Genomic DNA, 13,952 nt, shown 5'->3' with positions numbered 1-13,952 from the left:
CAGTAATTACATATAATCGATGTGGATTTTTATTTTATTTTATTGCTTAGTTGGGTGGACTTAGTTAAGTGGTTCCTGGAGCCCATAGACATCTACAACGTAAATGCGCCACCCACTTAGAGATATAAGTTCTAAGATCTCAGTATAGTTACAATGGCTGCCCCGCCCTTCAAACCGAAACGCATGACTGCTTCACGGCAGAAATAGGCGGGGTGATGGTACCTACCCGTGCGGACTCACAAAAGGTCCTACCACCAGTAAAAATTTCTATTACACTACGTTATTCCTTTAGCGTGGAAGTCATTTATGAATGCATGTTAAGTGCACATTTCCGAAAAATTCATATCTGACCATGACTGTCATTTAATTTTGAATGCTGGCACAGTCAGTTCAAGCAAATGCAAGTGAAGCGGGCGTCTCATTATTTAGAGCAAACGACTTCAAATTATAATAATATGTGATATACAAAATCTGTGTGATTAATTGATTCTTACTGGTGGTAGGACCTCCCTCTTGTGAGTCCGCACGGGTAGGTACCACCGCCCCGCCTATTTCTGCCGTGAAGCAGTAATGCGTTTCGGTTTGAAGGGTGGGGCAGCCGTTGTGACTATACTGAGACCTTAGAACTATATCTCAAGGTGTGTGGCGCATTTACGTTGTAGATGTCTATGGGCTTCAGTAACCACTTAACACCAGGTGGGCTGTGAGCTCATCCACACATCTAAGCAATAATAAAAAAATAAAAAATAAAAAAAAAATTAGTAACGTCGAGTCACCTTTACGTATCGCCATAGATGAAGACCCCAATTGCTCCCGAAATGTAGCAGCCTTTCAATCAAACTTTTTGAAATTCAGTACGTAAATAGTTTCTACGGATATCTAATACTTTTTTGTCTAACCTCCCTAGAGTACATTGAGACGTAGCGGAAAATTACAATTTTACCCCCCAGCACTACTGTTTGTTGCTTATTTCTTTTAAGCATTTTTCGTTCCGGTCCGAAAAATAGGATACCCATTATCTGTATATAATGGAGATTTTGGCCTTAACACGATGTGGCATCTTCAGTCAGATGCCTATACGTATGATGGTCATAAAAAATGTATATAAGAGTTTATGAAGGATTTCTAAACTAGAATGCTACGCGTTAATAATAGGTAAGAAGCTAACTAATAGTCATGCGAACTTAAATCCAATAAATAAATAACTTATTTAGTATAAAAAAGTGATTTGTTTTTTCAAGCTCTTTTTGGGATGGAAAGATAGCTGGTGGTCCGAAGACCCTAGCGCCTCCGAATGAGATCTGATAGTTCAAGAGCAGCAGCCTCGCGAATGTATCTCCACTGAATCGGAATCTCGACCCGATGAAAAGTTCTAGCTAGCAACTCAGCGGGCTGATGCAGTAAACTAGATTTCACGTCAAACTCATCGACGAGTTCGACGAGTACGGTTTCCAGGGTCCCTAGGCCTGCTCCTAATGTTAGAGGTACAGGGGTCTGATAAAACTGGCTTGTAAATCTGTGTTTAAACCCGTGTACCGATTTAAGGGGTCAAATCTGCCAAGACCTGAATACTGTTTATGGTATTGTCAAAATGAGCATACATATTGTAGATTAATCTACATGGCATTTTGTTCTGAGTCTATTTTCCTATGAAATACTTTTTACATCTTGACACTTTACCAATAAATCCTCTCGGATTCTTGCCAAGTTTTGCCAGTTAAAACTGCCAAGCTAATGGCCTGTATCCTAGGAAACAGAACGGTGACCAATTAAAATAAAATTGTACGTTTTTTTCTGTGAATCTATTTTTTTATTTTAGCGTGATATTTGTAACGATAAGTGTTTACTCAACTTCAAATACTTACTATTTATGATCGCTTTTTCGTTTGAAACAAAGGCAAGCGTATTGTCTACTAGTGTGTACACCGTGAATATTTTTCAACTTGTAGGCAACCGATTCCAGAGACATGGCTAAGTTATCGTCTACTGCTGAGGATTCCTTTCGAAACTAGTTTGAATAAGGACATGTCGCAGTACTCAGGAAACTATTGGACGAAAAGAAAGGAGAGAAATATGCTCAAAAGTCTAACATTTTGTGACAGAAATTAACTTTACAATTGCACTATATTTCAGGGCTTTAGAGTCTATAGATAATAATGCCTATAGAGCTAAGCTTATAGATCCAGCTAAGAATGAAAACTGCTCTGGTTGTGAGTGCTGTGATGGTAAAAAAGAGATAGGCAAGCAGTCATTGGAAGCAACCATTGATATCAAAAAAATACCTAGCAGCAATACAAATAGCTTTGACCTTATATAACACGATGTGATAAGACTATTGAAAATAACAATTTGTCTCATAGCCGTATTAGAGTCATTGTCACTCTACAAAACTTTCTTGATAGTAAGATATTTGAATATAAACTGCATCCGAGATCAAATGGTCTGCACGAACAGTGAACAAATGTTCTTCTAACTCGGTATTTTATAAATCCTAAAATTTAATTTTGATTCAAAATGTAAAGGATATTTTTATTAGATTAGTTATACAATATCAGAGTCCGTCTAATGTTAAGCGGCTTTGGAACTCACAGACAAATCAACCTCACGTCCGCGATGACACAGGAGTCCTTAGTGGATCCAAAAAAGGGATGTTTAAAAAAATTACGATTGAAGCTTTTTTAAAACGGCTTGGATAGATAACAGCAAACAAACGTAACTAAGTTCTCTCTTTTAAGATTCAATTTTTTTATATCGTTATTAAAAATGTATACTCGTCATCCTGTTCTGATTATTTACAGAGTTAATACTCAAAGTATTATTATAAAACATTTCATTGTTCATACTGCATAGACAGGGATTGTATTGCTGCCTGAGCAGTGTAATTCTTGTTCAATATCACAAGTCACAATTTCTATCCATACAGCTTTTATAACGTAAAATCTATATTAAAGCATACCGCTTAGTGCTTAATCACTGCCATAACCTAACTGAGATCTCTTCCCCTCAAATCGCTCCAAAAAAAGGTTACAACCAATACCAGTCTACTAAATTCTTTTTCGATATACTTATAAAACTTTGAACAGACTGTCAATAAAGCTTGTCAAGAAAATTCAATGAAACAAAACTTGTGTCATTAACGAAAAAATATTAAAAATGTGAAAATCAAAACCATTCAATAAACAAACAAAAGTTTTACACAGCATTTCATAGTTGAAACTGGTAATAAATAACATGGAAAATCGAAGTTTTGGTGAGTAATAAAAATATTCCGATCCATTACCGGAATCTCGGAGACGTTAGAACATTGAACTTGGCTGTAATATGGCTGGAATATAATGGTGCTGTTTTGTCTTTTATGTCTCGAAATCAGAATCAGAAGGCCGTATCTCTGAGCAAAACCAGTCGAAAATCTTCTTTGTTTTCCGACAACAGAAGTTCATAATCGTGTACCAAAATGATATAACTTCAGACTTAACGATGTGATAAAAAAAAGTTGGACTTCAGCCATCATTTTGTCTTTGCTAGCCGAAGAAAACAAAACTGCTTTTAATTTTTCTCGACATGCGAACTTTGAAGTATTGAAAAGAGAGAATTGACCTAATTGGCAATAATAACTAATTTGCTCAAAAAAAGCATTTATACAGTATTTAATACAAGCTTGAACAACCTTCATGAAATATTTTATCTTCAATAGCACAAAATACCTATGATTCCTGACTCTAATAAAAACTTTTTTTGTTTGGAAGTTTATTGCTACAGTGTTAATTTGCTATTTTATTATTTCTACAAAGAATTTCAGTAGACAGTATTAAAAGTAAAGGATGCTTATGTTTTGCTTAAGCTATTTATAGCTTGTTGCCCATTTCACAAAACATAAGCTTATGTATATTTAATTGTCTCTTGATTTCACTTTCTTAAAAGTCTGGCATTTTGAAATTTAATTTTGTAAAATAAGTCTTGAGTTCGCTACTTTAGTAGAACTTAACAAAACTAAGTCTATCCAAATAGATGTTGAAGATATTCTCGATCTAACGGATACCGAAGATACGTCTTCGTCTTCTTCAAATATTGGGGTATACGACAACCGAACACCTCTTGTGATGGATATTCATGAAGTTAAGAAAGACGATCCTATTGCGGAAAATAGTTCACCTGAAACAAAGGTATGCAAATAACTTCGTATTTTTAAAATCAGCTTAGTCATTTCACAAGACGTATCTAACCTTAGTATAGAGCTTGCTAGAAATTTCTATGGTTAGTATTTATCATCATTATTGCCATTCCAATAGTCAAGAGAGTAAAGTAAAAAGAAAATCATTTTGCCTCAATGACTGTGAATTTTATGCATACCCTAGGTCTAAAAAGGTGAAAATATGTGGTAATTTTCGAATGAAGAAATAACTTTTAAAAAGCTAACTTGACTTAAATTACATCTCATGTATCTACGGCCTTGTATAGATTAAGAAGCTGAAAAAGAAGAAGAAAGTTAAGCAAGTCACCGATAAAATGGAGCCGAGTATTTCTTCGGAGAGCGCAGCAGAAGTCAATTCTCTCGTTGCAGCAGTTGAGGAAGGCGCTAAAGAGGAATTCTTCGATGCACACGAGAGCTATCATGTTATTCCAGGTTGTAATTTTTATTTAATTATTGTTTCTCAAATTTGCACTCATTATTCTAAAACATTAAATGTATTATCATTATACATTTAATGTATGATGTTGTCATAGTCTGATGATGACATAGTCTTAATGTCGGAATCGCTGGAGGACCTCAGTCGTATGCTCAACGATCTCAATGCTGCTTCCCGATGCGTGCGACTGCGGATGAACCTTGACAAGACGAAAGTTATAAAATCGTCCCGGGCCAAGTTACCATCCAAAGTTACCAAAAAGGTAAAAGACTTTGTCTACCTCGGTCAGGCTATCCAGCTTGGCCGGGGTAACTTCGATACAGAGATTGAGAGACGCATACGACTGGGTTGGTCGGCATTTGGGGAATTCCGTGCAATCCTCACCTCGCAAATTCCTCAAGACCTGAAGACAAAAGTCTTTAACCAGTGCGTTCTCCCCGCGATGATCTACGGCGCAGAAACCTGGACACTGACGGCAGGGCTGGCCCATAAGTTAAGAGTCGCACAGCGGGCGATGGAGAGAGCTATGCTCGGTATTTCTCTAAGGGACAAAATCCAGAACGAAGAAATTCGACGGAGAACCAAAGTCGATGACATAGCTCTCAAAGCTAGCAAACTGAAGTGGCAATGGGCCGGTCACATCTGTCGAGCCAGCGACGCCAGGTGGGGGGGGAAAGTCCTCGAATGGAGGCCACGGAAGGGTAGATAAAGGCTGATGATGATGATGATTATCATTATGTTTCCGGGTTTCGATTTGGATAAAAGCGTACAAATTAATTTAGCTAAAGATTTGGATTTCATTACATTTGTAATTCGAGCTACTATTAAAAATTCACATTGATATTGATTTTAATTAATTCTTTTAAATTGTACTCGATTTATTTTAGACAATCAAATCGAAAATTCAGAAGCTCAAGTAATTCTGGCTTTAGCTGCTTCTGAGCATCAACAAGGACCAAAAACAACTACACAACAGACCTCAAGTACCCAACCACCTTCCGCAAACCTTACCGAATCGGATAAAAAGCCTTCGATTATTTCAGTTAGTATAATGTTAAGTCTGGCGTTTTTTGTTGACCTTGTATTATTTCTGAAGTCACGGAGGACTGGTCTTTTTCTTCCCTACCTTTTCTAGTAACTTCGAGGGGACATACTAGATTCACCGAACGACTAAGTGAGCTCTCAGGGCTCTAGCCTGGAGTTGTTGCTAACACTAGCTCTAGCAAAGCAGTGTTTCGCAGAATCTTTCGCCGGATCGGAAGCGCGACCCACTGAGAAAGTCCGGCGAGAAACTCAGTGGGCTGTGTCTAAGGGTTAGGTCTTATCGTGAGTCGTGCGTGACCATGAAAACTATAAAACAATCGGAATGTCGCGAATAATAAAATGACGATAATAAACGAGGTTTTAAACCTTAAAAGTAGTTTTAATTATCTACATATATCTACGATTAGCGAAATCCGAACAAATTACTATAATATTAGTATTGTATTAAAATTGTATACTAACGACCCGCCCTCGCTTCACTTCGAAAACTGTAATTTATTATTGATTTCTCCACTATTTAATAGATGTTATATTATACATATAAACCTTCCTCTTCAATCACTCTATATATTAAAAAAAAACTGCATCAAAATACGTTGCATAGTTTTAAAGATTTAAGCATACATAGGGACAGACAGATATAGGGACAGTGAAAGCGACTTTGTTTTATACTATGTAGTGATCCGCTGTTAGTCTTCTACGATTTGGAGTTTATTAATGTCTCTGGGATTTGTCAACGCAATCGAGTTACCGCCGAAAAGTAAGTTTTCGTTTCGTGAGAAGACCCAATCGATTGATTCACTGAGCCATGCCATTATTTCCATAAATAGGTATCAATGTGCAAAGTCGCAGGTTAAATTTGCTATGAAATCAAAGCACGGCCGGCGGTCGTGATCACGCCTACGCCTTTTTTGCAGGATCGATATTTTAAAACGTATCTCTTTAAATAACTTATTTTAAAGTTCACTGGTGTTTGAAATTTTTTATAATATTTATCTATTATAAAAAAAATACAGATGTTTTAGTTGTTTTATTCGAACGTTGACCGTCGGTAATGGACGGTTCAGACAAGCCTTTATTTACAAGTCATCAAGGACTTTATTTTTTTAATTATTTAATATTGATTTATTTTAGACTACCATAATTGCGATATCATAAACATCTGTGCAGTTCCTAAAATGAAATAATGCAAACAACATCCCTATATTGATACATTTACATTGATACATTTTAACATATCGTCAATGTTTTTTAAATGTTATTTTTGAGGCGTATAAATAAATTATAAGCATGTTGTTTTGTTTATGGTAAATATATCGGTTGTCCGTTAGGAATGCCAGGTGTCGTAGGTAATAATGATATCCGGTGCACAAAAAAGTTTATTAATTAACACATAAGATAGGTCGACGACACGAAGACATACACAAAACCATAGAAAAAAAGAAGGAGTGGAAACGAGTAGAACCGTAACACAAAATGTTCACAATAACAGCTGTTGTTAGCGGATAAACAATAGATAGCAATAAGCGTTCGGGAAGCAAGCGACACGGGCTTCGCGGCCGAGGATCTCAAACCGACTGACGTGGGGCGCTCAGTGATCTGCGCACGCGCGTCGTTCGTGATACGCGCCGAGTCGTACGTTTCCAATGTATGATGTCACACTGATATAGTAAAGTGAATGTCGTGTTATAATGTTAATGTTTTGAGTAATAGCTACATCACTCCCCTCCAGAGACCGTCACTACGGGCGATAAAAATCGGGAAACCGAACTGTACGGCCTGAACGTGTTCTTCTGACGTCACCCTGAGCTGGGGCTCTTTGCTCTGGGGGAACAGGATTAGGTAAAGAACTAGGGTAGGAGTTGGAAGTAAGAGTCGGAGTGGAATCGGGGGATGGGTTAATCAAAATATAGGCTGGTTTGAGGCGGTCTATGGATACAGTAACACTCTTCCCTTTGACCTGTATCTTAAAAGTCTTTTCACCTCGTTCGAGAACTTCATAGGGTCCGGTGTAAGGTGGCTGTAAAGCGCCACGCAATGCATCGTCCCTTAAAAACACGTGACTAGACGAAGTCAGATCTTTGTGGACAAAAATTTTGTTGTCGTCATTGTGACGTGCAGCTGGTGTCGGCTGGAGTTTAGCTGCGAACTGACGTAGGCGATAGTTGAAGTCCGATATATCGGTAGAATCCGGAGCGGTAGCCTGGAAAAATTCACCAGGCAGACGAAGCGGCTCTCCGTACACCAGTTCAGCAGAAGACGACTGAAGGTCGTCTTTAAACGCGCTCCTTATGCCTAAAAGCACTAAAGGTAACGTATCTACCCAATTGCAATCAGCGTGGCACATTATGGCTGCTTTCAACTGGCGGTGGAATCGTTCCACCAGCCCGTTACAGGCAGGGTGATACGCGGTTGTCCTGCGATGTTTGAATCCAATAAATTTTCCAAGATACTGGAAAAGTGACGATTCAAACTGTCGTCCGCGATCGGTGACAATATCGGTAGGACATCCAAACCTGGATATCCACGATATTAAAGCCTTTCCGACTGTTTCGGCGGTCATATCGGCCATGGGTGTGACTTCCGGCCAACGAGTGAAACGATCCACCGCTGTGAGACAATAGCGGTAGCCCTGTGAAACGGGCAGAGGACCAATAATGTCCACGTGAATAAAAGCAAATCGAGCGCGAGGAAGGTCGAACGTGCCCAATGGAGAAGATACGTGGCGATGAATCTTGGCGCGTTGACATGCCTGACATTGACGAGACCACTGTCGACAGTCTCTGCGCATTCCAGGCCAAACGAATCGCTCAGCAACAAGCTTAGCCGTTGCGTTAGCGCCTGGGTGGCTGAGGTTATGAAGACTGTCGAAAAGTTGTCTTCTTAAGTCTTTAGTGACAAACGGTCTAGGTGTAGGGGTGCTGACGTCACAATAAAGCTCTGTGCGAGAGTTAGGAACCCTCAACCTTTTCAGGCGGAGTGAAGATTCTCCTTCCAGGAGTCGAGTCAACTCCATATCCGACGCTTGAGACGAAGCCAGCACGTCTAAATCGACTGCCACCTGCAGCTCATCGACACGTGACAGTGGATCGGCAACGACGTTGTCTTTGCCTGAAATGTGTCTAATGTCGGTCGTGAACTGTGAAATGTAGTCTAGGTGACGATACTGTCTAGGCGAACAGTTTGCCTTCTTTTCACTGAAGGCGTAACTTAGTGGCTTATGGTCAGTAAACACCACGAAATGCCTTGCCTCTAACATATGACGAAAGTACTTGATGCTTTCATATATGGCTAAGAGTTCTCGGTCGTATGGTGAGTACTTTTGTTGGGAGGGACTCAACTTCTGCGAGAAGAAAGCGAGAGGTTCCCAAACATTATTTTTATATTGCTGCAATACTGCGCCCATTGCCAGGTCGGACGCATCTGTTACCAGAGCGAGGTCGGCCTGACAATCTGGGTGTGCCAGTAATGCGGCATTGGCGAGACTTTCCTTACACTCGTCGAAAGCCAACAGGGTATCACCCGAAATGTCAACTGGGTGCGACGCCTTGACGTTGCCAGCAAGTAACGCATTTAAAGGGGCTTGAATGGCGGCGGAACGAGGTAGAAATCGCCTGTAAAAGTTGACCATTCCCAAAAATCGCCTGAGTTGTCTAACAGTCTTAGGTACCGGGAACTCTGATATGGCCTGGACCTTAGATTCCAGAGGTTTGGTGCCGGATGCAGAGATTCGGTAACCTAAAAACGTTATCTCTGGTGCACCGAAGACGCACTTGGAGGTGTTGACGACGACGCTGTATTTATTCATACGGCTGAAGAGCTGATGAAGGTGGGTTTCATGTTCATCTTCGTCCTTAGAGAAAACTAAAAAATCATCAAGGAAACAGTAACAAAAGTCGAGGCCTCTCGTCATCTCGTCAACAAACCTTTGGAATGTTTGGCCAGCATTCCTTAGCCCGAAGGTCATAAAAGGGAATTCATACAGGCCAAAGGGAGTAGTGATGGCGGTCTTAGGTATGTCGTCCTCAAAGACCGGAATCTGATTGTAAGCCTTCATGAGGTCGATGGTGGAGAAGACTTTACAACCAGAAATGGAGTGGGCAAAGTCATGGATGTGTTTAATGGGATAACGGTCCGGGATAGTCCGTGAGTTAAGCATCCTGTAATCGCCACAAGGTCGCCAGCCATTATCCTTCTTAGCTGCAAGGTGTAAGGGAGAAGACCAGGGACTTTCAGAAGGGCGCGCTGTGCCGTTATTGAGCATGAGCTCGAACTCATGTCTGGCTATTTTAAGTTTGTCCGGTGCCAGTCTACGGGGGGTACTTGAGATAGGAGGGCCGGGTGTGGTCCTGATATGATGTACTGTGTTGTGCTTTGGAGACACCGGTGTACCTGCCGGGCGTGTAATTTCCGGGTACTTACTTAAAATGGCGTGGAAACGCGTGTCACCTGTCGAAACCTTAACAGAAAAGACATTGGAGTTAGCAATCAAAGCAGTTGACGACAAAGTTGTGGTATTGTCAAGTAGGCGTTGATTCCGGCAATCGACAATTAAATTATAAAAGCTAAGGAAATCAACGCCTATAATTGGCTTTGTTACGTCAGCCACAATGAAACGCCATACAAAATCGCGCCTTAAGCCTAAGTTTAAGTTAAGCTCGATAAAGCCGAAGGTATGGATGATCGACCCGTTGGCTGCAGTGAGCTCGAAGTCGGTCTTGGCCCGTCGTTCCCGAAGCGCAGAGCGAGGGTAGACACAAAGGTCACTGCCCGTATCCACCAGGAATTGGGCGTTCGTGTTGCGGTCGGTGATGAAGAGGCGACCCTTGTGTGGTGGGCAATCGTTTGTCGCCACTACCGACTGCCCACGTCGTTTCCCGTCTTGCCGTAATCGCAAGGCTTTAGGCATTTGTGAGCCTGTGCACCAAACTTGCTGTGATACCAGCATATGGGGTAGTTTCGGTAGCTGGAATTGCTTCGGCTCCGCTGTCGGGATGGTGAGCGACGGTGATCGCGTGGTCTCGAACGATCAGTAGAGTAGCAGCAGGCTGCTCGAGTATGCTCCTCTAGCTTCAGGGTGAGGTGCTGCACCATCTTCTTCAGCTCCGCGATCTCGTTAGACTGCGATGAAGAAGCGTGTATACTACTAGTAGACGCAGTGACGACGTTGCAAGGCGACGCGAGCTCTTGGATGCGATCTGCCAAGTCTGCCAACTGCTCCAGAGAATGGGTTGGCTGTGACGCCAGTACCGTCTGAATGTTGTGCGGGAGACGATTGCACCATATCGACCTGAGGAAGTCATCAGGTATAGAGGGTCCAGCCAGGTCTTGAAGATGTCGCAAGAACTGTGAAGGCTTCCTGTCGCCAAGTTCTTCATAAGTGAGCAATTGTTTGACTCTCTTCTCGTGTGATGCGGAAAGACGCTTTATTAGTTCGGATTTAATTTTATCGTAACGGTTCTTTGCCGGAGGATTGATAATGATATCTTTCACGGCCTTTGCGTACTGGAGGTCTAACTTATTGGTGACGTTATTAAATTTTATGACGTCATCAGTGATGTTATGACCGTCGAATTGACCTTCCAGCAAGGCGAACCACAATTCTGGATCCTCGGGCGAAAACGGAGGAACTTTAATTTTTAAAATTCGCACCTCCGTATCTCTGTGGTCAGTGGAAACGCGCACTCGACGTTTTCGCCGTGTGGTCACGTTGGTATTCTGATGTGAACTAGCAGTTTTCGCCGACTCACTGCTATCGCTCATAATGGTACCTGGTTGTTCTGGTATCCTTAATTCTCGTGTCCTTTAGGGGTCACCAGTTATGGTAAATATATCGGTTGTCCGTTAGGAATGCCAGGTGTCGTAGGTAATAATGATATCCGGTGCACAAAAAAGTTTATTAATTAACACATAAGATAGGTCGACGACACGAAGACATACACAAAACCATAGAAAAAAAGAAGGAGTGGAAACGAGTAGAACCGTAACACAAAATGTTCACAATAACAGCTGTTGTTAGCGGATAAACAATAGATAGCAATAAGCGTTCGGGAAGCAAGCGACACGGGCTTCGCGGCCGAGGATCTCAAACCGACTGACGTGGGGCGCTCAGTGATCTGCGCACGCGCGTCGTTCGTGATACGCGCCGAGTCGTACGTTTCCAATGTATGATGTCACACTGATATAGTAAAGTGAATGTCGTGTTATAATGTTAATGTTTTGAGTAATAGCTACATGTTTCTAAAGCCATTCTCGTTCGCATTACTTAGATTACACACTGACAGAGTATAAAGTGGTTAAATGTCGTGCTATAGTGAAGAGTGAATTTCAAGAATAAATCCCCGGTCACCGTCCTCGTCGAACCCGTTGCTTGCGACGAAGGGCTCAACGAGCGAACTAACCCATAGACACAGCCCACTGAGTTTCTCGCCGGATCTTTCAGTGGTTCGCGTTTCCGATCAGGCGGTAGATTCTGCGAAGCACTGCTCTTGCTAGGGTCAGTGTTAGCAATTCTCCGGTTTGAGCCCCGTGAGTTCACCTACAAACGTTAGGGCGAAGATGAAATAGCCTCTCAAGGCTATCAGCAAAGGTAGGAAAAAAAAATTAGAATAAAATCAAATACAGTTTCAAAGGGACAAAGAGTCCTCAATAGCGCGCGTTCACGATTTGTAGAACTATAGGTCAAATTTTAATTTAATAATCATGACAACTGGTGGGAAAGTCACTTAACGTTTAAGTATTTACAAAATAACATTACTTGTTTTTCACAGAAACCAGTAACGCGTCACGATTGAAGAAAAAAGCCCCCGGGTATGTATAAAGATTGGTATATAGTTGCACATTATCATTGAAAATGATTTATTAGTATTTACTTTCTTATGTATTTTGAAGTTGGGGAACAATAATCCAGATTTTTTACCATCACCATTTGTTTTTTTTTTAAAAGATTCGATTTTTAGTTAAACTATTTTCATTTACCATTCGTAATTTGCAAAAGTAAATGATTGATTTCAGAGAAATAAATTGTTTTTTTTTTATGAAATCAAGGGGTCAGTGAGCTCATTGTCTCGCCTGGTGTTAATCGGTTACCGGAGCCTGTGAATATCAACAAAGTTAATACTTCTACCCTCTTGGAAGCTTGTGGTCTCTCCAGTTTTACCAGAATAGGTCATTAATATTATTTATAGTCACAATATTATACATTCTATTCACAGACTTCCATTGCTGGACATGGGTCTCCCCCAAGCCTCGCCACAACGATCAGTCTTGCGTTGTTTGCATCGAGCGGATTCCTAATAATAATATATAAAGACTGTCGTATATTAGAGGAAATCTGAAAGTGGCGCCTGTGACAGAGAAGTTGAGAAGTGCGCGTTTGGGATGGTATGAACATGTGATGAAACGAAATGAAAATGAGGTTGGTAAGAGAGTATTAACTATGAATGTGGAAGGATATAGAGGAAGAGGTAGACCTAAAATAAATGGACGGATTGCGTGAAAGACGATATGGGTAAGAGGGGAGTGAGCGAAGAAATGATGGAGGAGTATGGAAGGAGAAAACATGTTGAGCCGACCTCAGGTGACTGGGAGAAGGGCAGGAGAATGAATAAAGATTGTCGCACCTAATCGTACAGCATCGTAGACTGTGTAATCAAATGTCGTGTAGATCTGATCAGACGAACGCTTTGGGCTGCGACCCCACGATCTTTTTTCTTCCACTTTGTCAGTGACCATCATCCTTAAATATCAGCAGATTGTATCAGAGTGTATAAATTATATTTGCTACAAACGGGTTATTTAATAATTACCTTAAAAGGAATGCAGCTGATCGCCCGCTTCGAACTAATTTAAAGTAGATAAATAAGTTTTTTTTTGTTTCAGAAATGCACAAGATATGGAAAGTGAAATTAAATAAAGATATTTGATACGAGCAGTAATTGTTTTATTGAGCTAAAGCCAGTTTTCAATCTTAAAAGATTGAAAACTGGGTTTTTATTGTATTTATTCTAGCATTCACAACATAGGTCTGCAACCTGGAGAGCATCACACCATAATAGTATCTATTCTGTAGTACTTAACGGTAGGCAGCGGCTTGGCTCTGCCCCTGGCATTGCTGAAGTCCATGGGCGACGGTAACCACTCACCATCAGGTGGGACATATGCTCGTCTGCCTGCAAGGGTTATTAAAAAAAAAAAGTGTGCAATTCACACGTGGTAGAAGTGAAACCTTACAAAATTAAAATACAATTATCCTAAACGTCTTAAGTATAATATGTAAAA

General features: G+C 40.8%; 1 protein-coding gene across 5 annotated transcripts; it reads left to right on the top strand.

The window, feature by feature from the left end:
• Window positions 1-3,026: 3,026 nt before the first annotated feature.
• Window positions 3,027-13,605, top strand: LOC101741380 (uncharacterized). 5 transcript variants are annotated; one of them, XM_004924231.4, is made up of 6 exons: window positions 3,027-3,250; window positions 4,009-4,163; window positions 4,459-4,624; window positions 5,516-5,670; window positions 12,443-12,482; window positions 13,554-13,605. In XM_004924231.4, the coding sequence occupies exons 1-5, from the start codon at window positions 3,232-3,234 to the stop codon at window positions 12,464-12,466; spliced, it is 519 nt and encodes a 172-aa protein (XP_004924288.2). In that variant the 5' UTR covers window positions 3,027-3,231; the 3' UTR covers window positions 12,467-12,482; window positions 13,554-13,605. The 5 variants fall into 5 exon arrangements, with proteins under 5 accessions (XP_004924288.2, XP_062531060.1, XP_021202417.2 ...); XM_062675077.1 differs by having other exon boundaries at window positions 3,088-3,250; window positions 12,887-13,605; XM_062675076.1 differs by lacking the exons at window positions 12,443-12,482; window positions 13,554-13,605 and adding an exon at window positions 6,366-6,692.
• The last annotated feature ends 347 nt before the right edge of the window (window positions 13,606-13,952 follow it).

The sequence above is a fragment of the Bombyx mori genome, chromosome 22 (assembly GCF_030269925.1).
Source record: "Bombyx mori chromosome 22, ASM3026992v2".
NCBI lineage: Eukaryota > Metazoa > Arthropoda > Insecta > Lepidoptera > Bombycidae > Bombyx > Bombyx mori.
Note: the sequence above shows the minus strand (reverse complement) of the source record. Positions and strands in the feature narration are given on the sequence as shown.